The following is a 26868-nucleotide window of genomic DNA, read 5'->3' on the forward strand; positions in this document are numbered from 1 at the left end:
CCCTGCCATTACTGGACCACTCAGAGACAGAAAGCCTCTGAACCCAAATCCACTCTCCTCTGGTTTCAGTAAGATTGGCATCTTCCCTTGAGGGAAGTCAAGATGGCAGCTAGAATTTAACATTCTTCTGCTCAGCATCTTGTTCTCTGCCCCCAAGACTGGGCACAGCAAGGGTTTCTTCAACAGACGACCCTGGATGAAGATGATGCCATTGCCCCTAAGAAGTTGAGATTGAAGATGCCTTCAGAATGCCTAGGTCTGGGGAGCCGTACCTTCCCCACAGAACTACACTAACATTTTCTCTGTGGTTTCTGAGCCATGGAATCCTTAGTGACATGGCTCATCTTCCAGACTCTTCCTTGCCCCACAGCGTGGCAACCCTGACTTTTGGTCTTTCTTGGAGAACATCTACAGGGCAGGAAGGTAGCACAGTGAAAAGCATTAAGCTGGTGGTCCCATTTCTGCTCTGGGCTCTATCACTAGATGGCCGTGTGAGTCGGGGCAGGTGCCTACAGTTGTGAGTGAGGATGGCGACTGTGGCTAACTCAGAGGGCTCTCACAAGGATTAGCTGAGATCATCACATCCCCTCTGCACACAATACCTGCCATCATGGTGAGCACAGACCGATCAACTTTACAGCTTTATCCTCTGTTCCCTTGGGTCACAGGGCCACAGGGCCTTGGGTCACCATGACAGCCTCCCCATTTACCTTAGGCCTTAAGTGCTCCTCCACCCACCTTCCAGATGCATGGTGGAAGAAATGCTGCCCCCGGTTTGCCTTCTCCACACTTGGTTTATGTCACTGAAAAAATTGTTCAAGACTAACTTAGCTTTGAAAAGCATGTGTATTCACTGGGCACGTACTGTGTATAAGACCCCATTTTCCAGCAACAGAGTATACAGAAGGTTACACTCGGGTATACAGAAGTGAGTAAGCTGTGGCTGGTTGCCACAAGGGACTTGGAGACTGTTGTGGAGAGAAGGCTATTCGGACTCTGATGATTTCTCAGATGTGGTCTATGTCCTTACCATGCCCTCCCCCTCCCCCAGGCAGTAAAGAGCCTCAGCCAAATGCAGAAGCTGCTGCTGCTCCTTCACTTGCAAACATCTCCCACTTCACCCAGAAGCTGGTGGAGAAACTGTACAGTGGGATGTTCTCAGCAGACCCCAGACACATTCTTCTCTTCATCACAGACCGCATCGTGGTGGTGAGAACCTTGGGCTGGCCGTGGTGGTGGTGGTGGTGTGTGTGGGGATCTCCTGCTGACCTACCAAGTGTCTGTATGACTCACTGTTGGCTGTCCTTCCTGGAAACTGATTCTGAGAGGGGTGGGAGGAGGGAGGAGGACCAATATGGCCCAGGCAGTACCTGGCGGATATTGCGTGCCCTTCAGGGCTCTTACCTCAGGCTCCTTGAGAGTCGTCTTGGGAAGTGGGAGCAGCACCCCCCCATGCTGGCAGCTGAGCTCTGTCCCCTCCTAGACTCTACACCCCCACGTCGGTTTTTATTGTGGTTATTGGTTTAATCTTTGTTATTGTTATTCCCCATCAACAAAGGGTCAAAAAGCTCCTTATGTCCAATAGGCCTATTTCATTTCATTCTTCATATGCACCTATGGGTCATATTTGGGCCTTCCTGCAGTTTTCATGAGTATTTTTTCCCAGCCCGATTATTCCTGCATATGCTCTCCATCTCTCCCCAGATCAGTCTACACACACATCCACGCAAGCAAATGTATGCCTGTAGATACACCTTCAGATGTAAGTTTGTGTGTACATGTGTGCACATTTTTTATTGTACATGTGTACACACACACACACACACACAGAATCACACAATCTCCAAATTCTGGAGGGGAACCCCTTACTTTGTCCTCATCTTCCTTTCTAGAGACTTTTCCTGACAAGTGGCCATTGGCTCTTTCTTTGAACCCTCCCTGTCTGAGGAGCTCATGCTGGTGTGAGACGGTCCCAGCCAGTGGGGCACCTGTAATTGCTGGAAAGCTGAAATCTGCCTCCAGAAACTCCCACCAGTGGTTCTCGGCTTGCCTTCTGCAGCAGAACCCAGGGGAATCCCTCTCCTTCCTCTTCACACCTCCTAGAGTGGTAGCACGAGTGCCCCCTGAATATTTCTGTCTGTGGAGCCACCTGCAGACCCCAGGACAGGGCCTTGACATAGTTCCGAATGTATTCAGATGCTCCCTCTAGAATAGCCCCAAGATGGGAGAAATATGCCTTGTTGGCTCTGAGGGGATTAGAATCAGATTCTTGCAAAGTTGCGTAGAAAAATGAAAGTAACCACAGAGCTTCCATCTTGGTTCGGGCCATAATGACAGCACCACAGACTGGGTGATTAGCCAACAAACATTCTTTCTCATGGTTCTAGAAGCTGATGAGTCCAAGGTCAAGATGCCCACAGATCTGGTGTCTGAGGAGGGCTCTCTTCCTGGTTTGCAGATGGCCATCTCCTCACTACGTCCTCATGTGATGGAGAGAGAGGGGACACAAGCTTTTTATAGTCTCTTCCCATAAGGCCACTCATCCCACCATGAGGGCTCCATCCTCATGACGACTTACCTCCTAGAGACCCTGTCTCCAAGTGCCATCACCGTGGGAAGCTAGGTTTTCAGCATAGGTGTTTCGGGCGGCGGGGGGGGGGCATTCAGCCCACATCAGCTCTCCAGTGGTCAAAGCAAACACTCAGAGCTAGCATCAAAGAATGGGTACACCCTGGGGCTGATGTGCCTTCAGGGGGACCCCAGGCCAGACTCTGCTCTGCACATATCTGCCATCCTCACAGATCTTAACTTCAGGTCGATAGTTGTGACCTATCTGAGCAGCAAGACAGGATGATGATTAAAAACACGAATCCCAATTTCCGGCATATTTAAATAAAACTTAAATTCATAGGCATAAACACATTCATTACCTATGCAATTCTAAGAGAGCAATCTATGACTAACAGATGATCTTCTGAATAGAGAAACATTTTGCACATAATTTTGGGCTATGGATTCTTTTAAAAAAATTGTAAATGTATTTTTATTGAGCTATAATTGACCTATAACATTGTATAAGTTTAAGTTGATACATTTATAGATTGCAACAGGATAAACATCATAGTGTTTGTTAATACCTCTATCAAATCACATAATTATCATTTCTTTTTCATGATGGGAACAATTAAGACCTAGTCTCTTAACACCTTCATTTATTTATTTCTATTTATTTATTTATTTATTTTTCTTAGCCCCTTTAAAGTTTATAGGACAGTATTATTGTCTATAATCACTATGCTGCGCATTAGATCTCCAGGACTTTTGTTGTCTATTAGATACAATGAAGCCAAATAGATGGTTGGACACACCAGTGTTAAGGCTACCAGTCAGGACCATCTGCCTCCCCCTCTAAGTTTCTCATGTACAGAAATTTGTTGGCCTCCCATCTACTTTAGATGATATGGTGGCTATGAGCATGACTCGAGTGTCTGGTGTGGGTTTGACCTTTGCTGACCACTGAACCTCTCTGATCCTCAGTCTCCTTATCCCTTAAGTGGGATAATCTTAGTGCTTACTTCATGATGTTATGATGTTTAAATGTGGCAATGCATGTAAGTCAATGCAAAAATACTTACTAGGATAACTGGAATATTGTAAACACTCTAGACATAACTACTATTAATAGTTAATAATATATTAAAAAATTAGACACTGTTAATAGCATGATCTTATATTTTGAGTATCAACCACATTATCAGCATTTTAGAAATTTCTGGTTCATGTCTATTTTTATAATATGAGGGTCATTAACTTTTAATTTCTTTTCTTTTTTATTTTAATTTTTTATTTTTAATTTTAATTTTTTAAAAACATCCTCTTTCGCACAAGTGTTTGATTAATCCAGTTGCTCGAATTTACTTTAGTGATCATTCACTTAAATAGAAGCTCAAAGGTAGAAGAAAGTAGTCCTATTTGAATTAGATCACATCACTTTTTGAAGTACAGAACAGAATCTAAGATTGTGTCATTTTCATAGTTAACTGGGTCCATATCTAAAACTTGCCAAGTGTTCACAAGCATATGTGTGTGTGTATGTATGTGTTTATTTTATGATACAGGTCATCGAGAATGCCTCTTCTCAAAGGGATGCTGTCATCAGTGCTTTATACAGCAGTTTAAATAAAGTCATTCTTTACTGCCTGTCCAAGCCCCAGCAATCCCTCTCCGAGTGCCTCAGTCTTCTCAGCATCTTGGGCTTCCTACAGGAACACTGGGACATTATCCTTGCTACCTATAACTCCAACGTCAGCTTCCTCCTGTGTCTCATGCATTGCTTTTTGCTGCTCAGTGAGAGAAGGTAAGAGCTGCCTCCTTGTTTCCTTGCCTGCTAGTGGTCCATGCAGAAAAGCAAGCTTCAGAGGGACACTTGATTGGGGTCAATATGAATAATATATATATTCCTTGGTTATCTGGTTGTCCAAATTATGTGCAGTGTTTGACAGTACAGTAGATTGTCCTCAAATCTGTCCATATAACTGAGCCACCAGAATCATCAGGAATAATAATTTACCCCATTTCCATAATTTTCAGGTTGTAAGATAACTTATTGATTTCATTTTAGGGGCAGAAAGCTCCAGCACTGAATATATAATTGATTTTATGATGCAGCCCAATTTCAGAAATATTAACATTTGATAAATGTAGTCTTACACTGGGAAAATATGTAATAAATTGTATCATGCAAGCCAGACATGATTTTCTACATACATGCTATTTATGATATAAAATGATATCCATAAGCAAATTTGTATAAGAAATACTAATAAATAATAGCATGGAGGACATGAGGAGATAGAGAGGAGAAGGGAGTTGGGAAAACTGGAAGGGGAGGTGAACCATGAGAGACTATGGACTCTGAAAAACAACCTGAGGGTTTTGAAGGGGCGGGGGGTGGGAGGTCGGGGTACCAGGTGGTGGGTATTATAGAGGGCACGGATTGCATGGAGCACTGGGTGTGGTGCAAAAAAAATGAATACTGTTATGCTGAAAATAAAAAATAAATTAAAAAAAAGAAAAGAAACAAAAAAAGAAATACTAATAAAAAGAAACTGAATTAAGTTTAATTTTTAAAAGATTTTATTTATTTGTATGAGAGGGAGAGAGCATGTGCTGTGAGGGAGGAGCAGAAGGAGAGAGATAAGCAGACTCTGCACTGAGCATGGAGACCGACATAGGGCTGGATCCTACCACCCTGAGGTCACGACCTGAGCTGAAACCAAGAGTTGGATGCTTACCCAACTAAGCCACCAGGCACTCCCTGAATTAAGTTTATTTAAATCATTTTCTTAAATCCCAAATTCTGAGAATATGTTAGATTTCTCTGTGTATATGTACATTCTTCTTTTTCTCTGTGAATATTCTCTATCACCAGTGGCTTGGCACAATACTGCTTACAAATACGATCTCTTACTAATAGAACTTTGTTGAGCGTAAGGAAAGGAGGCCTATGCGATATTATACTTTGCTCTTATCTTCTTGTTGTTGCTACTGTTCTTGTTTATTCCCAGTACACATTCTGTTTTATTACTTGAAAAAAAATTCCAAAAATCCGGTCAAACTGAATATTGAATGTTAGGAAACTCAACTTGATTTGTCTTAAAACTCTCTGGCAATCACTGGAAAGCACTTCTAGCCCAGAGGAGGCCCTTGCCATGTTATTTGTTTGATACAGAAGAATTCCTTTTTGCTGGGTTAAAGTGGGAGGTTCTGCTCTCTTGCCTGTGTTTTAAGAAGTAAGCCTACCCATGTTGGAAGCACAGGTGAGAACAGAGGAGTGCCAGCGTATGTGTATGCTTGAATTTCCAACTTCCTCAGATCCCTCTGTTCAGCTAAAGGGCCTCCAAATCCAAAAGGACTTTATTCTAGGAATTTCAAGAATGGACATTGTCATATGATGGTATATTTTCATCTCCTTGTTTGTCATTTTTGGTTCAATCCACAAACTTGTACTGAGTGGATGTTCTGTTTAGTTGACTGAAGGGGCCCAGAGAAGAAGGCACATGGATTAGGAGCCCCAGAGCACATGGTTCATGAGGAACTTCGGATGCAAACCACTGTGCCTCCATTTAGAGCCAACTTCATGATGTGCAGGAAAAATGGAGATGTGGGGTCTTGTTCAAAAATTACTAAGATTTCGGGGCACCTGTGTGGCTCAAGGGTTAAGCCTCTGCCTTAAGTTGGCTCAGGTCATGATCTCAGAGTCCTGGGATCGAGATCTGCATCTGGTTCTCTGCTCAGAATGGAGCCTGCTTCCCCACCCCCTCTTTCTGCCTGCCTCTCTGCCTACTTGTCATCTCTGTCTGTCAAATAAATAAATAAAATCTTTTAAAAAATTACTAAGATTTCAAGACAGTGGCAGCAGAGCCCAAGCAAAGAACCTTTTTAAGTGTGGACCTTGTGAAACTGTACAGGTCACAGGCCCATGAAGCTAGCCTGGCCCCTCTCAGGTGGGATGAGGTCAGTGCCAAGCAAAGGCAGAGTTCAATATTTCGGGAGTCTACAGAAACAAATGACCAGTTCTGATCATTGGGAAACCAGGAGAAGGTTCAGGGAATCTGCTGGGAGTATGAATTAGATTTAATAAGACTGGAATTTTTTAAAAAAGAATATTTTCTGTTGCTAATTGTGTATCTGTCAAGGAAGTTGTTGTGAGGTGTTTGCTTAAACTCAAATAGACAAGTTTTTCCAGTTGATAATGTACTAAGTTTGAAGGATGATTATTTGTAATAGAGAACGATAGGAGGATCCCAAGGAAACTGGAGTTTATAGTGAAAAATCTCTTGTCTCCTAGTTATCCGGAAGGATTTGGATTGGAACCCAAGCCTAGAATGACTCCTTATCATCAAGTGTTTCTTTCTACAAATGAAGAAGGGAGAGAAAAAGGAGAGGAAGACTTGCCAAGTTTGAGCGATGGTACCTTATATTTGATGTTTATTTTGGGGAGAGTGGTTGGGTGGTGGTAAATTCTGGGTTACATTCTTCAACTCTGTGGGACTTGGTCAGGCTAAGAACTTGGAGGACTTACTATAAAATTCCAGGGGGCTTTACCATAAGGTGATTTCACTTCTCAGGAGGTCCCTTGAATTTTCCTTTGGACTGCTCAATAGGGGAACTGGAATGTCATCTTACCTCGTTGAAACTGGCTCTTTCTCAACTTTCTTCTCTAGAAAATGGGAATGGAGTAAATAAATTCCTTATTTCTATGAGATTTTTGGCTTGATGGAGTTTATTTTTAGATTTGCTAATATCAAAACAAGTTAAAGGGATTGGAAATTTTTTAAAAAAATTAAAGCCAGGTCCATGTGTTTAGGAATTGCTCTCTTTTGGTCACATAGGTGCCCAAAGCCAGTGCTTAAAACTGTTAAGTTTAAAGTGTACTGTGACACAGTGTTAATCACAACATGAGCACTCATATTTGGGGTTTGGCTGGTAAAGTGGATGGAGAAATGTTAATCCTCCTAGAGTGAGCAAAATGGTCTATAGAGGAGTGACTCTGTGGTCCAAGATCCAATGGCATTTAGGGTCCTATAATTATGGGGCACATCAAGTAGAACTGGCATGATGGATTGGTCTATATCTGGGCAAATCCAGGGCACTGAGATTGGTAGGTGGTAGGAAGCATGATTCAGTGTCAGGAAAGAGGACTGGCTTGGGTCCTGGGTCCCTAGCCATGGTTCTGGGCTTGGTGTCCATTCCTCTGAGGTGCCAACATAAAAGGTAGGTTAGACACAGCTGTTGGGGAGGTGGCATTTGGTTAGTTAGAGCTTACTCGGGTAGTTTTCTATTTGGTATCTAATGGAATTGAGGGTAGGAGAAAGAGACTCCTTGTGTCATGTTTCCCAGTCATGTTTTTCCCAGTCATGTTTCCCAGCTCTGAACATCTGAAGCAGGCAGGACTTGGTGGTGGGGAGTTAGGGGTGGGGAAAGGCCAGCTCACTTGGATATTGGCAGCATTGTCTACAAACTGACTGCTTTCTAGCTGGAGCTTTGCAAGCTTGAATAATATTCAAGAAAGATGCAATAAAAGCAGCCATGATACACCATCCCCTGATGCTTGCTGGGAGAGGCACCAAGGCCATTCTGACTATGTGATGTGTTCTCTCTGTCAGTCCAGCACAACATCCAAAAGATTGTGCGAACCCTATGGCAGCAGCTCGTGGCACAGAGGCGGCAGGAGCTGGAGGACACCTGCAAGATCGATCTCTCTGTGAAACCTGGAGAGAGTGAAGTGAAGATTGAAGAGATTACCCCACTCTGGGAGGAGACGATGCTCAAGGCCTGGCAGCATTACTTAGGTCTCTGTCCAATTGGCTCCAGGGAACAGAACTGCTGGGTCTCACAGATGCAGACTTCCCCGAGTTCCGCTCAGGACCCAGAGCCTTTTCCAACCACATCTTCTCTGTCATCCCTTTGGTGGGTGGGATGGAAATCACTGAGACCTCCTGAAACTTTGCTCACAAAGAATGCGTGCTGCTTTGCATCCTGGGTGAAAGGAAGGCCAGAGATGCAAGCAGGTTCTAGTAATCTCTTAGAGAAAGTGTATGCCATGTCAGAGCTCTAGCCTAGAACCCTAGAACCCTAGAACCCTAGAGCTTAGGGTTCTAGGTCTTTCCCTGATATTCCCCTACCAGCTTTGAAACCTTGTACTAAGTCATGGAGTGACCTGGAGCCTCAGGTTCCTCATGTTCCAAGTGAAAGTTTTCATCCCCAAAATATTAATGATCCTTGAATTCTTTCAGTGACTCAACACTTTCTCCTTCATATGAGTTAATACAGCTATAGGAATGTTGTTTTAATTTTTAAATTTTTTAAAAAATTTTATTTTTAAATAATCTCTACACCCAGTGTGGGTTCGAACTTACAACCCTGAGATCAAGAGTTGCACACCCTACTGGCTGAGCCAGCCAGCCCACCCACCTGGAACTTTGTTTTTAAAGTGGTCATCACTCTTAAATTATAGCCCATGTACTTGTTTTAAGTCTTCTAGCATCACAAAATTCACAGTGATTCAAGAATTAGTTGTTTCCATGTGCATCATCCCACTCTGCCCAGCGATATAGAACTTTTATTTCATTGGCTTTCCAAACTAGCACTGGAAAATATGTATATATGTACATGCCTGTGTATAATTTGAGGTCAAAATGTCAGATTCCATTTCAGAGAAAAGTTTAATGGAAAAGGACCTCTGTCCCCATACACATGCAGTGAATTAAGTGGTGAGATGGACCTCAGTGCTTGCTTACAAATGGCTCTCTTTTTTGCCAACAATCATGTATTGAAAATTCTGTACATTTGACCATCTGTGGTTTTTTTCCTAAAGATTTTATTTATTTATTTAACAGACAGAGATCACAAGTAGGCAGAGAGACAGGCAGAGAGAAAGGAGAGAGAAAGGGGAGGAGGAAGCAGACTCCCTGCTGAGCAGAGAGCCCCATGCGGGGCTTCATGCCATGACACTGGGACCATGACCTGAGCCGAAGGCAGAGGCTTTAACCCACTGAGCCACCCAGGTGCCCCGATCATTTATGTTTTAAATGCATAATCTTACTTACTCTTCATGACACCAGAATGAGGTTAGATGCTCCTATTGTCAGTTTACAGGATGAGAACACAGGGACTTCTGCTTAATTATCCACATCTCACTTTGAGTCAGTGGAACTAGGAGTCTAATCTGGGTCTGGTGACCCTGAAACCCACACTATATGGCTTAGAAGATGGCAATGTGTGCTTGCAGCCTGGGCTGCTGTCCTTATTGGAGGTGGCTCACTGGGCTTGTGTCCCTGGCTGGCCCTTTAAAAGCCAAGCCAGTTGTAGAAATTATGTATGCTCTTCCCTCAATTTTGCTTCTGACACTTTTTGCTTCTCTGTTCCTAGCATCTGAGAAGAAGTTGCTGACCAGTCGCTCGAGCGTGGGGCACCACAGCAAAGTGTCTTCATGGAGTGGTAGCTTATCTTCGGCCATGAGGCTGGTGCCGGGGAGGCAGGCCAAGGAACCTGAGTGCAAGACAGAGGTGAGCTCAGACACCCTGCCTTAGTGAAGCAGCACACATTCATTCCAAACCCCATGAGGGATGTCTTTGCTCTCTGTTGCTTGTGGATATGATCCAATTCCATATTCATCTGAGCATGTAAGATTATGCATGTGACTTTCCAGTTGAAATGACTTCTAGGGGAGCCAGGTTTTAGGCTGGCTTTAACTTGAAGTGCATATGGGCTCCCCTTGAGCTCCAAGAGCAGGTGGGTGTTCCTCATTATGTTAAAACCCAAACCAGGTCTTGTTCCCACACTCCTTTCTAGTCAGGTGTGTTCAGAGAGCCCTAGCTCGCCGCTTAGCAGGAGTTGTATGGGTGGGCTCAGCAAAATGAAGACCATCCCGAGGGTGGTATGGATGTGCCGAGCCCCAGAAGCTGCCCACCTGTGCCCCAGCACTTGCTCCCAAGTAGGAGGGGTCCAGCCCTCTTTCTCTGGCTTCACTCTGGAACTTCTGTTCCTTGACCAAGTCAGCTCTGACCCCAGTTCAGTCTGGCTAGCAGCCCGGGAAGGGACAGCAGGGATGCTAGGTGTGGGCGTGCCTTGCATGGGGACTCTTGTATGCTATTGACTTGCCTCTTGCCAGTTTTCCAACCACTCCCAGGTCACTGTCATTGGCATGACTCGGTTGTCTCTGAGTTCTGGGGAGATTGGTTGAGAAACGGTTTATGTGAAAGACACTGGAATAGATTACAGTGTTTGAAGCCCCTGTAGGTCCACGAATGGCTTACAACAGTTTGCTCTGGGCTCACACTGAGAGATCTGGAGGCAAAAAAATTTTAAATTGGCTCTGTCTTTGGTGAAGGCAGGCTACTGAAGATATTGTCTTCTATGTCAGTTGGGGTCTCCGTTTATTCATTCATTCATTCATTCACTCAAGAAATACTTATTAAGTGTTTACTCTGTACCCTTCTGTAAGCCCTGAGGTTATAGAGGAGAGAAAATCTGACATATTCTCTGCCTTCTTGGAGATGCATTTTAGGGGGTGAAGATAAACAATAAATAGATACATAATTTGTAAATATGGAGGGTGCTAATTGCAATGAGGAAAAATGAAACAGGGTAGCTGGGAGAAGGTGGTTGGAAGCCCTCTCTGGAAGGGGGGCATAGGAGCAGAAAAATAAGGCAGAGACTCTGGAAAGAGTGGTTAGGCAGGGAGGACCATCAGACAAAGGCGCTGAGATGAGCGTGAACTGGGGTGTTCTAAGGCAGCAAAGAACAGTGTGGTTGGACTGAAGTGGGGAGAGGGCAATCCCAGGGGAAGTCTCCCCCGGCTGTCACCAGCAGGAAGGCCTGTGCTTTTCCGGAGCAACTGGCAAACACCAGAACGTCTGTTGCAGTTACATTTCTCGGCACGGTCATCTGGGCACTCAGAAGCTCGGAGAGGTGACTGGGGCCAGGCTGTTATATAACTACACACACCTAGCCCCATAAAATTCTACAAAACACGTGAACACATGCACACACGTACGTGCACACACCCCTCTCCCTGCTTCTGCCTTTCTGCTGGAACCTCGTCTGTCTTCGATCTGATTTAGTCATCCTGTCTCCAGGTTGTATTATCTTGTAGACTCTTTAAAGATAAATTTCTTTTGAGACAAAGTAGACTTATGTTTTAATTTTTTAAAAATGAACTGTGCCTTTGCTTTGGAGAATCCTGTATCAGTAACTCGGTCTGGGCCGGGCCAGTGCCTGGTACAGAGGAGGCTCTTAAAATAAGTGTGTGGTACTGTACGGAGCAAGGGAACAAAATGCTTTCCCTCTTTTGGCTGGGATGAAACTCAGCAGCCTTCCCATTCCGCAACCATCACTCATCCCCGCGAGATGCCTTTGTTGCTAGCAGAAGGCACAACTTCTCAGGTACATATGTAGACTGTGATGTCATAGGAGAAGAGCATCAACTATTTGCCCTGGGGTCTGTTTAATTATTTTTAAAAATTAATTTTGATTATTACAGCTGATTACACCTCAGTGAGCAATGTAATTGATATTTTCTAATGTATCCCAAGGAACATTTTGTACAACACGTTTTTTGTTGTTGAAGGTTAAAGACTCCGTTATTGGTTTTTGCCTAAATATGCCCACATCATTAGTCCCTCCAGTGAGAAGGTCGCCATCTGGAAAAAGCAGCATGGAGACATTATTCAGGCACAAGTGCATGAAATTGGTGTTTCTGCATCTTCTGTCTCTCTTCTGGAAAGAAGAGGCTTGTAATTAAAGGAGTTGGTTTTGGAGGAAACATTATTCATTTGGTGTTATTCCTTATCATGTCAGCGGCTGACAGCTCTGCAGCACTGATAAATTGTTCCTTGGAGTGAGACATACGATGTACCATTTCTAATGCTGCTTACCTATCTTTGTTTTCAGTAGAAAATGTTTTCCTCTTGGCAGGTGAGCTGAACTTGGGGGCGAGGCTGGTATGATGGAGGTTATTTCTTCCTTTTCTTCTCCTGACCCCATCACAGGCCCCTCTGGGATCAGATGGTGAGGCTGTGGCCTCTCCTGGCATGAATGAAGGCTGTGGGGGTCAGCCTGTTGGGCGGAGCTGGGGACGTTGGGCTCCCTTGAGGCCACCATAGGCCAAAGATGGTGTCCTGAAAGCTTCTTCCTCATATCCACCCTAGAGCAACCATGAGTGTGCACCCCAGTTGACCGTTCCTCCTCCCAGCATCATGTGCCACTTGCCAACTCAGTTTTAGACTTTCTTGTTTAACAGTAAGTTGAAAAAACATCAGCAGTTTGTGAGGGTTTCTTCACTCTGACAGACGCACCATGTATGTTGTTAACATTATGGGGAAGCAGGTAAGGGGTTGACAGAACCCTCTGGACTATCGTTGCAACTTTTCTGTAAATGCAGAATTATTCTAAAATCTTTTTCTTTTTTAAGAGCATTAGCTCTTTTTTTTTTTTCTTTTTTAATGAAAGAGAATTAGCGAACAGGAAATAGATAGGACATGAGAGGCTGGGTGGGAAGGGGCTGTGAGGATGAGTCTGTGCGAGGCCTATGAGCAGGGGGGTGATCGAGGTCATGGCAGAACGCAGGGAGGACGCCGTGGCTCATGCTGGATATGGCCGAAGTGAGGGCTTAAGCAGTGGGAGAGCAGTGTGTGTCTGTTTCTAGGGGTAGGATTGGAGGTTAGAGCCCCCGAGGGAGGGGCCAGGCTGGTGGCTGTGACATCATTTAGATGGGAGATAATGGAGGCTGCAGGGGCAGGAGTTAGAGCAGTGGAAATCAAAAAAGATGCACAAGAGAATTCTGTTGAACCAAGGCTGGGATGAGCAAAAGAAGGCGGCTGCCACAGGCAGAGGCCCTGACCTCATTGTAATCAGGCATTGAGAAGAAAGGACACTGGCTGTGGCAGGTGTGGCAGGAGCGTGTGTCCCATGGTTCTGTTGGATCTGCAGAGCATGGGAAGAACAAGGGTTCCTTGAGGAAGAGGGTTGAAAGTTCAGGGTCACTTCTAGCCTGTAAAAGCCTGTAAAAGTTCAGGGCCAGTTCTAGTCTGGGTGAGTACAGCTGTGTCTCGTTCAGCAAACATGAGCTGGATTTTGCCCCACTTTCCTCCTGGGATCAGTGGTACATGTGTGCACAGCTGTTCCATACGGGGGCCGGGTGGACCCCACCTGAGGAGGGAGACACACACTGCTGCCTCCAAACAAAGCTGAGAGCCTTATGGAGGAGTCAGACCTTCTGGAGCAGGGCCAGCCCCAGTGTCCATGTTTCTGTGGCCTTTGGAGTTAGCTGAGCAAGCTTCCAGTTGCTGGCTTCAAAGTGGGAATGGCTCAAGTAGGGAAGAGAATTAATAGAATTAATTAGAATTGAGAAAGCACCACAGTCAGAGGACACCAAAGTGAGACACATTTGCTCCAAGATCCCTGGTCTCTCATAGCTATCCTATGGGTGAGCCCTCTGCACCCACCAGGTACACTTGGGCCTCCAGTGAGACCATCTGTGCCCACACGTGGGAACTTTGATCTCAGAGACCAGACACCTGCGTGGTCAGGGTGACCACAGACATGCTATTGGCTGCCTCCCTAAATGTGTGCCCAGGCTCGCCGTCCCAGCTCCAGCTCCTGAGTAGCCTGCCCCTGGTAGAGAGGAGATGCTGGTTGAGGCCAGCAACTGAGACAGCTGAACAAAGGGCAGCCCTGGCTTGGGTCCTTGGCAAGGGAATTGATATTTTTGACCCTCTGACTCTGAGCACGTTACCCACTATCTCTTTTAAAAATCATTGTGAAAAATCTCAAACATATACCGCAACAGAGAAAATAATAAGATGAATTCCCATGTATCTATCCATCACTTCCTGTCCACAGTGTTCATCTCATGGCCAATCTTGTCTCTATCTCTATCACTACCCACTTTCCCCTGCTGCACGGAATAATTTTGAAGCAACATCCCAGACATCATATCATCTCCTGCATAACTGTTCCTGTACACTTATTTTCTCTTTAAAGAAATCACAAAACCCAAATAAAAATTGCAGAAAGGGAAGCAAGTGTGCAAAATGGGAAGGCTTTAGCCATCACTGGGGGAGTGATCAAGCAGTTCCTGGGCTTTCTTTCTGGCGTGTTTGTATTCATCTCCTGCTGCTGTGTGATTTTGGTCTTGCTGAGGCTGAAGGCACAATGAGCCTCAGAGAACTCAGTGCCCCTGTTTCCGGAAGGAGGGGAGGGACTGATGAGGACACAATGCTTTTGAGTTTGGTGCTTCAGAGCTTCTGAGTTTGGGGGATGCATGGGATTTACCATGGAAGCCTCAGCTGTCATTCACCTGGGGAAAAGGCTCATGGGGCAGGAGAGCCCGAGGGCTAAGAAGAGATTTTTGAAAATAGAAAGAAATGGGCTTTAAATTTTTTTTTAATTTTTTCAGTGTTCCAAGATTCATTGTTTATGTACCACACCCAGTGCTCCATGCAATAAGTGCCCTCCTTAATACCCACCACCAGGCTCACTTAACCCCATACATCCTGCCCCTCCAAAACCCTCAGTTTGTTTCTGAGTCCACAGTCTCTCATGCTTCATCTTTCCCTCAGATTTCCCCTGATTCACTTATCCTTTCCTTCTAATGTCCTTCATGCTATTCTTTATGCTCCACAAGTAAGTGAAACCAAGAGATAACTGACTCTCTCTGCTTGACTTATTTCACTCAGCATAATCTCCTCCGGTCCCCTCCATGTTGATACAAAAGTTGGGTATTCGTCCTTTCTGATGGAGGCATAATACTCCATAGTGTATATGGACCACATCTTCCTTATCCATTCGTCCACTGAAGGGCATCTTGGTTCTTTCCACAGTTTGGCGACCGTGGCCATTGCTGCTATAAACATTGGGGTACAGATGGCCCTTCTTTTCACTACATCTGTATCTTTGGGGTAAATATCTAGTAGTGCAATTGCAGGGTCATAAGGAAACTCTATTTTTAATTTCTTAAGGAATCCTCACACCGTTTTTCAAAGTGGCTTCACCAGCTTGCATTCCTACCACTCCCCTTTCTCCACATCCTCTCCAACACACGTTGTTTACTGTCTTGTCAATTTTGGCCATTCTAACTGGTGTAAGGTGGTATCTCAATGTGGTTTTGATTTGAATCTCCCTGATGGCTAAATGATGATGAATATTTTTTCATGTGCCTGTTGGTCATTTGTATGTCTTTGGAGAAGGGTCCACATGAACAAAGCCTGAACAAGCATGTGGGCTTTGACACGAAGGGAAGTCAGTGGTGGAGTAGCCGGTAACACCTGAGGAAGTCAAAATGCAGCTGTGAAAACAAAAGACAGAGTTCCCAGAGTCTGGCTACCGTAAGAGTTTCAGTCAGAAATCTGTAAGAAATTTTAAAAATCTGAAATTCAGAAGGTTTCATGTGGACTGTTTTTACTTAAACTTGTCGTAAATTCAACATGGTATTTGTGGGCAAGAGAGAAAGGATTTTCCCAGGAGATGAATGTGCCTTTAAGAGAGATGTATGGAGACAGGTGGCCTAAATCTGGGGGGAAATTAAGACACATGAGGAATTCTAAAATTGGGCCAGAGGAGCGATCCTCATAGTATGTTCTCACTGGCATGGCAAAAGGGCAGGGAGACATCCTCTGTCAGCAAATCAAGAGAGGAACTGGAGGGACAAAGCCACTGGAAATCATAGGAAAGAGAAGAGTGATTCAGAAAACCTAAAATCAAGCACTTGGTAAGAAATCACAATGTTGTGTTGTTGGAAAACCCCATTGTGTTTGGTGGTGGGAAAAGGCTTGTGAACAAGTAATTAAATGAGACTATGTGTTAGAGGAATAAAACCACTCGGACACAAATGGAAGTATGATTTAAAAAGAGATGTTGGAAAGTGTAAAACCCTCTATGGATGTGAGCACGGTGACTAAGGCCTTCTGCTAAATGGAATCTTGGTTTTTATAATTGCCGTGGGCAAGGCTGCCAGTGACTTACTTTCTCCTGATGCTTTTCCAGAGATAACTGGCCCTAAAAATAGTGTCACTCTTCCCGGCCTGGCTTAGAGCTCTTCATGGTACGTCTGGACTAGAATTATTTCAGAAGGGACTCCCATTACACTCTGGTTGTAGATGTGTTAGAGAGCAAGAAAGAGAAAAACGATGAGGTCCACCATCTTATTTCTCAAACCCTGAAGTTTCCTATTTCACTGAAGCTGAAGTTATGTAGCATGAACTGTGGCCCCGGTCTTGCAGGAAGTGGTAGTCTGACACCACACCCAGAACAGACCATCCAGGTGGTGGAGGTGGGAACACAGCGTCATAGGCTCATGGGAAGGCAGCCACGCTGCAGCAACGCCTGTGCGTGTGTGTGTATGCATGTGCGTATGTACGCCTGCATTGCCTTTTAGTTGTTTTTCAAGTGGTCTGGGCGTCTAACCAGGGTGCTCACTTTCTTTTCCACTATCCCTTGACATACTCATACAGTACACACACACACACACACACACACACACACACACACACACACACCCCATTCTTCAAACAGTTGAGGTAAGAACCCACTTGTCGCATTGTCATTAAGAGGGGGCCAGGAAGGAGTCGGCTGGAACAAGAAACTCCATATAGAAGGGAACGTGGACGGCAGGTCCCGACAGCAGAGGATTTGAAAAAGCAGCAGCATCACCCACAGAGCAGTACTCTCCAGAACAAGACGGAAGGACGGTCATGGGCAGATAGAGACTGTGGCGTTCCTCTTTCCATCTTAAGGAAATCGTAAATGTTACTAGTCCATCAAAAGTCCTTGTTCCAGGAGTTTGAAAAATAGAAGTAAACGAACAAAGCAAACACTGATACCTTTAATGATGTTTCTTTACCAAGTGCATCATTTGTGAGACATCCTTATCTTCATAATAGAAGGATAATTAACATCACTAATTATCTAATTAAGTTCATTAAGCATCCACCAACAGGGCACCGTGAAGTTGACATTATGTTCTACTGTCAACAAATGCTTTTGATTTCTTAGGAAGTAATTAAAATGTAAATTAGCATGCAATTATATGCACAGGGGAAGTTTTGAATTAGATATTCATTTCAAAACTGCTTAGAGCAACATAGTTTTTGTTTTTTTCTTCAATAAAAGCCGACATTTTGCTATTAATGGTATATATTAAAGTTGCCATTCTGTTGTTCGGTGTTTGAATCATTGCCAGGTTAGAGTACTTACATGACACACGGCGTTGAGTTGATACGTTTGCTACTGTGCTTTGTGCTTTTGTTCTTCTTTGATCGTTTTATTCGACACATTGGTTTGTGTCTTTTGTGTTCAAAAAAATCACAAGTGATTTTTTTTTTTCTGAAAACCTTCTGTAACTTAAATCTCTAGATGATTTTGCCCTTTAGAGGTATTTTAGATCAAGTATTTTAATGTATTCCTTCCATCCGGTTAGATTCAGGGAATGTAATCAGTGGCTTGTTAAGTGCAGGTCGCACACATGCCCTTCTATACACAGGAAAGAGGGAAGGGGCACAGAGCAAACTTGTGGTCCAGCCATCCTTGATTGCAAGTTCACGTTTCTCTGCTTTATAGGGTGGCCCCTTGGTTTCTGATGAAATAGTATAACTTAATTTATTATAATGAGATATTACAACTGTTATGCTAAATACAGCAACCTCATCAGATGAGGACCCTTCCTGAAACATCACAGAGTCTTCAGACATGTGCTGGAAAAGAGGGGCCCAAGACAGAAGCCACCATGCCCAAATCCCCAAAGTTTGCATTTTTTTAAATAACACCAACTAAATCCCGGAATGCCCATGTTTTAGTAAAAAGCTCATGGTTTGTTGTCACAGCTCAGTGGGTAGGATGCACACCTCCCCCATCTTTTAGCAATGGAGATACTGGGCCCTTTGAGCATTGACCTGATGTCATTTGTTTAGTGAGAAGGAAAAGTCTCTGCTGATGCCATTGAACATCCCCAGTCCCTTTCTGGATGATGTTTCCAGGGATGGATTTAGGTGTTGCCAGATCTAGGCCCCTTGGTTTTGTGTGAACGAGATTTCAGATAAATGCGGAGAGAATACAGTGGCATAAGAGAGGCTGTCCCTCGTTCTCTTGAAAGGATTGTTGTCAGACTTTGGCCATGAGTAGAGCCTGTTGAATCACTAGCTGCTCATCAGTGTGGATGTGGACATCCCTATAGTCCGGGCAGAGAGAAGCTGGTCTCCTGGGGCAAGTGGGGGAGAGTTAGCATGGTACAGGGACTGGTGAGGAGGCCTGAGGCTGGCTGGACTATGACAAACAGTGACATCACGCCAGAGGAAACCCACCCAGGGCTGTCCATTGAGATAGGCAGTTTTGGGGGTGGGGCCTGACTTCTGTCCCTGCTGTCAAGCTGTGAGCTGCGGTGTGGTCTGCATCTTTGCTCTCATTTGTCAGTCCAAAAGGGGCTTCTTTTTCCCACTCACATAAAGGATAGTGTAAGCTAGCAGAGACCTTGGTCTGACCAAGAGATCCCACTGCTAAAATCAGATGGTGCTGACCTTCTTCAAATAGGCAGCAACCACCTACTCAGTGAACAAATGGAATTTTCTCTACCAGAACTCTCCTCTCAACTGTTTATTCCTAAATCTTATCTTGAAATGTGGTCTACCATATCATGACTTCCCAAGAATGCAAAGTCCACAAATGAGTAATTAATGCCAACAGTAACTCACTTCATCCTAAGGCTAGCTTGTGGTCCTGCCTCTGGCTAATCACACATTTCCTCATCTGTGAGCAGCACACAGTGATGGCAGAATCGCTGTGCTCCACAAACGCACCATGACACCACGGCACCAAGGGCTCTCCCACCCGAGAGCGGCACAGAGCCACCTCTCAGTGCTTTTCTGGTTATTCAGTCTCACAAGAAATGGGGCTAAAGTTGTTTTTCTTTTGGCGACAAGATGATAACTTGAACCCTCGCCAAGAGAGCAGGCACTGAGGTTAGGCAGGTTCCACAAATCAATGGCGTATGTCCAACAGCAGGTCCTGACCACTGCTCGTTGAAAGGGGCATTGAATCTAAATTATGTTTGAAAAGTCTTTAGGGACAAATGCACAGTTCCTTCTCCAAAGTGGTCTATCCAAGCAGAAACATCTAGTCTGAAAAAGGTAACTAGATCTTCTTACCTCTCTCCCATTTTCTGATTTTCTTTCTTTCTCTTCTGTAGTATTTTTTTAAAAGATTTTATTTATTTGAGAGAGAGAGAGAGAGCAAGTGAGGGGAAGGGCAGAGGGAGAAGCAGAGTCTCCTCTTGGCAGGGAGCCCCACACTGGGCTCTACCCCAGGACCCCAAGTTCATGGCCTAAGTCAAAGGCAGATGCTTAATGGACTGAGCCACCCAGGCACCATTCTTCTGTAGTGTTTTTATTATAAAATCAGGCTTTGTATGTACACCATTTATGAGGGGTGTCATAGAGGACTGTTTCAAAGTAACTTGAAGTCTCAACTCTTCAGCTCAATCCACAATATTTTAATATACATAAATAGCCCATCCAATGAAATTCAACAACTCATGAATTTATTGAACAGACATAGTGTTCTCACTAAAAATATAGAGATGAATAACTCATGAACCCCATATTTAAAGAATCCTGGTGCTGTTTATTGATCTCCCTACTTAGAGGGCATCTAAGAAGAATCATAGTAGATGGGTTTCTGAAAAAAATGTCTATAGGTCAATATTTTGTAAGTTGAAACAGATTTGAAATTAATTTAGGAACCTGGCAATTTAAAGGAATCATGGGTTGAATCTTTTGAAAACTGAATATAGTCATTTTTTTTTTAAAGACGAATTATATACCCAGGAATCTATTCAGATTTTTGTATATTAGATTTCCTAATGTGAGACACACCTGCATTCCAAAAACTAATGTGGTATTTGGGGGAAGGTATTTTCATCCTAAGAAATGCTTTCAATTTTGAAAAATTATGACCTAAGGATGGGGGATGGAACACATTTTTGTTTACTTCTCTAAATCTGAGTTTTTAAAACTTAAAAAATGCAAAAGCGTTTTTGAGTCTGCAAGACAGAAGTGGCCCCAACTCTATAAATGAGAAGCGGGCAGATGGTCGTGGAGTGGAGAAGGAGTGCGGGGCCCTCCCGAGGCGCTGCTGCCATTCACAACCCGCTAGGGTCTGCTTCCAGTGTGGCCACCAGGCGCCTGCCATGTGAGTTACAGCCGCCTTCTCGCCCTGGGACCCATCTATTATGAGAAACCATTTTGGTTAATTAAAAAAGTGTTTCAAAGTCTCAGAACAGGAAGTTCTGAAATTTTCTTCGCTTTGCTGTTGCCGATGGGGGCTGGTGTCAACTTGGCTCCACAGCCAGGCACAGGAGGGAGAGAGGGGACAGCAGAAGAAAGTGTGGCCGCCCAGTCCTGGGGGCCTGGGAGAAAGGTTGTGAGGTCCTCAGGGGCTGGTTGATCTACTGTTATTATTAGGGGTGACAAAGGAAGTAGCTGGGGCTATCGAGTGAAACTAAAGGGCAATTGAATGAGCACGTGTCTCATCGGTTCTTGCAGACAGTTCCCAGCTCATGGATTTCTATGTCTAGAAGCTGCTGTACGGGCTGGGGAACCAGGTGAAGTGTCTGCTCTTGGTTCCGGGAAAACAGACTATAAGCAAAAGTGAACAGATGAGAAAATATTAGATAGTCCAACATAATCGGAAGGAAATAGGTGATGTGATGGAGACTGCCTCACGATCACTGTGGGTTGGAAGCGATCATGAAGTTGAGAGGGAAGCGGAGCCCTCCAGCATCTGGGGAATGTGGACTCCTGAAACAGACCCAGCTAGTGCCAAGGCTCAACAGCGGGAGTGAGTTTGTACACTGGAGAACAGAGATAGAGAGAAAGGTCCGTATCAATGGAGCAGGGAGCTCCAACGGGAGAGTGGTCCCAGAGAAGAGTGCAGGAACCAGCAGTCAAGTGCCCTTCTAGCTTCTCTAGAGGGTCAGAAAATACGTTGGCATCCATGCCTCCATCTGCATCTACATGTCCATGCCTCTCTCTCTCTAAGCACACATCTCTTCTCCAGACATTCCCTCTTTCAATGTTCTATGCACATTCATCAGTTTTCTCTTCTATCCCAGGCCTTTGGCATAAGCCCAGTGGATACAGACACAGTCCCTGACCTGGGGATCCCGCCTTGTAGGAGGATGAAATAATGACACTGTAATAAGAGGTTCAGGCTCAGGAGGTGCCCAGAGGAGAGGGAACCTCACTTGGGCTTTCTGGAAGAGTTTGAACTAGATAAGGAGGAGGAGGAGGGCGAGGAGGAAGGATGTGAGGGGAGATCGGTAGGGAGGAAGGGGCCCCTCCAGGTGCAGAGGGACAGTTGTGACCATCTGCCTTGTGGCTCAGCTGGTAGTCTGGCACTAGCAGAATAGCATATCCAGTTTATCTTTCCTTAATTTCGTGTATGTATTTATATCCTGATTCACCCCTCAGAGGATTTATGGAGCCTTTAGATGAGGATGCATGTAATAAAATAAAGGAATGAGATCAGGAAAAATAATCATGGAAGAAGAAAGCCAATTCCTGGGGAATGAAAATCATAAACACGCCGTCTATAAAGAAATCCTGTCCAGCACCTACACGGTTCTGGCTTTCTGGCTGCCAGTGTGGAGCCAGAGGCAGAATAGTTCATATGTGTATTCCCTGCCCACCAGTTACTCTTCTGCCAAGAGGCGGAAGTGCTTGAGCATAGGGACATAGGGAGAGCTAAGCGGTCCCCCCTGCCCAGCGTCTCCTGGCCACTCCCACTGTGAGTTTTTAAAGATCCGATCTGAGCCTCTCATGTCCCTGATCAAAAAGAAGCATGAACCGCCACCCTGTCTGGGCTAGAGGACGCAGACCCACAACCCCACTGCAAGAAGCCCGATCTCAATGCTTTGCCAAGCCCACTCCTTGCCCCCATCCTGCACTGTCTTCAAGTCAGACCCAATTCCGTATTTTGTTACAACGCACTCTGTCCTCTCCCTTCCATATTTTCTGGCAAACGTGGTCCTGTCTGCTGGGAAGAGCCTCCCCCTTCCATGGGACCAACTGCTTCTCCTGGACTTTAAAACCGTGCCCCTTCTGAAAGCCTGTGTGCCCTCTCCAGCCTGGCTGGGCCCCTGCGTAGCCGAAGCTCTATTTGTCCTCACAGTGGCCGCAGCTGGGAGAACCAGCCTAAGGGAGAGGGAAGGGTTGGGGTTGATTTTGTTACCTGCGAGCTACATGCAGGCGCCCCCTGCCCCCTAGAGTCCCCCGAGACCTGTGACCGCTGAGACAGCAGAGGTGAGCAGGTGTGCACGGCATCCAGGAAGACAGGGATAAGGTTAGCGCTGTCCTCAGGGAACTCCGGCTGTGGCCGCCCCCATTCTTCTTAAAGACTAAAGAAGGAAGCCTCCCTCTGAACCGCAACTCCCATTTGTTTGTCTGAAATGTTCATTGCCATGTGCAGGTCACTCCTTTGCTAGGCAGCATCTGGAGTGAAAGAAGCCATGTGGGTTTACCGGTGCTGCCGTAACAAAGCAGCACAGCCCGGGGGCTTCAGCAGCAGACATCTCTTTCCTCTCACTCCCCATCCGTCTGAGCCTCCTGGGGGCCCTGACACCTGAGCAGGAGGCCAAGAGGAGGGAGGGTGGCTTCCTTGAGAAGTCCCAGCACCTACAGTTCCAGAGCTTTCGTCCTTTGCTGCCCTGGAGGGTTTTTTTTTGTTTGTTTGTTTAAGTAGTCATGCTCCGTGTACTCATGACGATCGAATTTAATAAAAACATCACAGTTGAAAAAAGACAAATTAGAAACCACCGTTCATCTTAGAAATGAATACGTGAGTGAATTTAACACGAGACGAATTGAGCTGTGGCGATTGGGTCCCTCCTCAGCCACTCGGAGCACCGGGTGTTTGTCAGTCCTGCTGGAAATATGATTATTATTCTGGTATTGCTTGACACTTATTACAAATCTGGGGCTGTGTCTCCATAGCAGAGAGAAGCACAATTATCTGGGCACTTGGAGAAAAGAGCGCTTCCTGGCTGGAGTCATCCAATAGATACCCTGCCAAGACCCCTTGACCACGATCATGTCTTGCTCACTGGACATACGCCCCTTCTTTCTATCAGTCTGCTAACATTGGATGGGTGCATGTGTAGACATTATACATGACTAACCACAAACAAGGAAAGTGTTTAATTTCTTTTGTCAGGGAACCCAAACCTGGTCTCCACCAAGGACTTATATTTAAAGGTAGATGCGTCAGCCTTATACAGAGAAGGCATAACAGAAAAACTTAATTGAATGTTTTACAACCCGGAAAATACTGAATTTAAGACGGGTTTAAAGTGCAAAGGGTGTGAGGACCAGACCCAAAAGTGTTGCCACTGACCCTGAGGTTCTCCTTAATCCTCATCCCATCGAGTGTCTCACTCCGGGCAGGGAATAACCAGGGACAGAGAATTTGGCCCAGCAGAGTGACAGCAGTCTATGAGTTTCATTTCAGTCTTTCAAACTTTGGTCATTGCCTCTGTTTGCCTGGACAGTGTCCCCGAGGAGCATATTCTAATCGAGGGAAAGGGCTGGTGGGAGATGAGCCACTGTAATTCAGAGTACTGCTCTCACAGGGTTTCTGCTCTGCCCTGGGAGCTCCGAGGAGGTGTTCCAGCAAAGAGCCGAGTATTAATGATGGTTTCATGTTAACTGCAAACCACACACACAGACTCAGTGACATTGCACTGTTAAATCTCTCCTCCTCTCAGCCCCCACCAGTGGAGAAGAGGGGACTGGTGAGTGACAGTGAGAGTGACCAGTGAGAACGGAGATCCTTGGGGATGGGCGTTTCTTCCACATCTGGTTTCACGTCTGCCTTGGTAAATGGGAATTCACCTGAGTTTTACTTGAACCTGTCTCTTTTTCCTTTGGCCAGAGAAAGTCAGAGGTTAAAGGAATCTAGATTTGACACTAAAATCAAACAGCATGGTTATTGTTTTTTCTTTATGGAATTATTAATGAATACTTAGAAACTTTCAAAAAAATTGTGAAGACTGCCGACAGTGGAATCATGTTATATAGGATTAAGTGTAAAAATACATTCATGAAATGAAAATCAAGTTGTCAACCGTACTCTTAAAATTCCTTTACATTATTCACCAAGAACGATACCATGGTGACTTTGTGAATTTGGCACCAACCTTCTCTATATCCACCAGGCAGATTTTCTACCATTTTGGGGGGATAAGTTACTATTTCTTTGTCAAATGTCTGATGAAGGGGTTGGCTTATGCAGTTAGGGGGAGCAAGATTAACCTAAAATTATTTGTCTTTAAACGTGAGAATCACACTCAGTACAATGAGTTGTTTATACCCAAGGGAGATGTGGGACTGTGTCCGACTGGGAGAACGGTGACTCCTATCTTCCATCTCAGTTTCATGATGGAGTTTAGGTAGAAAGCTTGTGAGAATTTCATTGTATTTCCCAATAAGCTTTTTACTTAGGAATACCTTTCATGTACTTTTCATGTTCATCCAGTACTGTTACATACAACTCACCCAGTTTCCCCTAGTGTTCACATCTTAAATTACCATGGTGCCTTTTTCAAAGTGAAGAGCTGACATTGATGCATTACTAGTAACTAAACTCCAGGTGCTATTTTGAGTTTCACTAGTTTTCCCATGAATCCAGGATCGAGACCTGAGCCCCACATTACACTGAGTTACCATGTCTCCTTAGGCTCCTCTGATTTGTGACAATTTCTCAGATTTTCCCTTGTTTTTCATGACCTTGACAGTTTTGAGGAGTACTGGTCAGATATTTTGTAGAGTGTGCTTCAGTTTTGGTTTGCTCAGTATTTTCTCCTAATTAGCTTGGGTCATGGAGCTTGGTAGGAAGATCACAGAGGAGAAGTGTGCTTCTGGTCATATTGTGTCCGGTCCGGGGTGCATGACACACATGTAGCATCATCACATGGTCGTGGTGGTGTCTGCCAGATTGTTCCGCCGCAGAGTTCCTCTTGTCCCCCTCCCATACTTGATTCTTTGGAAGCAAGTCCTTAAGTCCAGCCCACCCTTACGGGTGGCCTCCTGGTGAGGGAAACATCTACATCTATTGTTTGAAATTCTCTGTAAGGAAAGGTTTATCTCTTCTGCCCCATTATTTATTCAATCTTTTATTTGTATCAAGAGGGACTCACGCATATTTATTTTATAATTTGGGCTGTCGTCCATTAAGCCTGTTATGTATCTTGTGCTCAAATTGCTCCAGCTTTTTGCTGAGAGTATTTCATTGATCTCACACTTGCTTTCACTGGTGCTCTCTCGATCTTTTTTTTCACTGATTACAAAAATGAATCCGTATGAATTTTATGTGTTTTAATGCATCCCACTGTAAACGTTCTAACATTTTTGGAATGTGTATCACTCAGGATAAGTTATGCTGCAGTAACAAACACCCCCACGTCTAATTGTCCTAAAATTGCAAAGTCATGTTTCTTCCTTGTGCTACAAGTACTGTGTGAGTTGGCCAGGAGTCTACTGTACCTTATCCTCACTCAGAGACACTGGCTCATGGAGCAGAACATTGAGTCTAGAACACTGAATGCTGCTGTGGCAATTAAAAAAGAACTTAGTGAATTGCTCGTGAGCCCTTCAAGCTTCTGCACACTTCTCCCCAGCATCACATAGGTCAAAGGTAACAGGAAGGGTAATCATGCCATGTACCTACAGGAGGAGAGAACTGGAAATATTTGGCACGCAATACTATTTTCTATTATGTTTTCTATGCAAATTCATATACATTTAATTGTTTTTGTTATTGTTAACATTTGGTTTTCTAACCTCCTTTTAAAAATATGAATATATTGGGGCACCTGGGTGGCTCAGTAGGTTAAACCTCTGCTTTTGGTTCAGGTCATGATCTCAGGGTCCTGGGATCAAGCCCCACATTAGGCTCTCTGCTCAGAAGGAGCCTGCTTCCCTTCCTCTCTCTCTGCTTGCCTCTCTGCCTACTTGTGATCTCTCTCACTCTCTCTGTCAAATAAATAAATCAAATCTTTAAAAAATATGAATATAACAAAAACTCGGTTCTGTATCCTTAAATCTTATTTGACTTCAGGGCTGCAGTGAGTGATTGTAGCAGTTACATGTTAAGACATCTGGCCAGAGTGGCAAAAGAAAGCTGAAATCCAGCCTTTGTTCCACTATTCAAGTCATCCATCCAGGCCTAGAACAGTGTCTGCCCAAAGGGGACACAAAAACAATATGTGGGCTAGTGGTGGCCATTTGGAAGAGCATGATTTGTGGTGACTGCTTAATATTC

The 26868-nt window shown here is 44.7% G+C and overlaps 1 protein-coding gene across 5 annotated transcripts in view; it reads left to right on the forward strand.

Moving 5' to 3' along the window:
• Positions 1-26868, forward strand: part of WDFY4 (WDFY family member 4) — a 266523-nt gene that overhangs the window by 123771 nt on the left and 115884 nt on the right. For 4 of the 5 annotated variants that reach the window (XM_032313627.1, XM_032313624.1, XM_032313626.1 and 1 more), the window contains exons 35-39: positions 1052-1209; positions 4119-4357; positions 6851-6972; positions 8169-8354; positions 9934-10070. In XM_032313627.1, the coding sequence (XP_032169518.1) occupies positions 1052-1209; positions 4119-4357; positions 6851-6972; positions 8169-8354; positions 9934-10070 (842 nt within the window). Of the gene's footprint in view, positions 1-1051; positions 1210-1892; positions 2790-4118; positions 4358-6850; positions 6973-8168; positions 8355-9933; positions 10071-26868 lie in introns of those variants that run through there. The other variant, XM_032313628.1, reaches the window with a different exon arrangement.

Source organism: Mustela erminea, chromosome 14 (genome assembly GCF_009829155.1).
Source record: "Mustela erminea isolate mMusErm1 chromosome 14, mMusErm1.Pri, whole genome shotgun sequence".
NCBI classification, from domain to species: domain Eukaryota; kingdom Metazoa; phylum Chordata; class Mammalia; order Carnivora; family Mustelidae; genus Mustela; species Mustela erminea.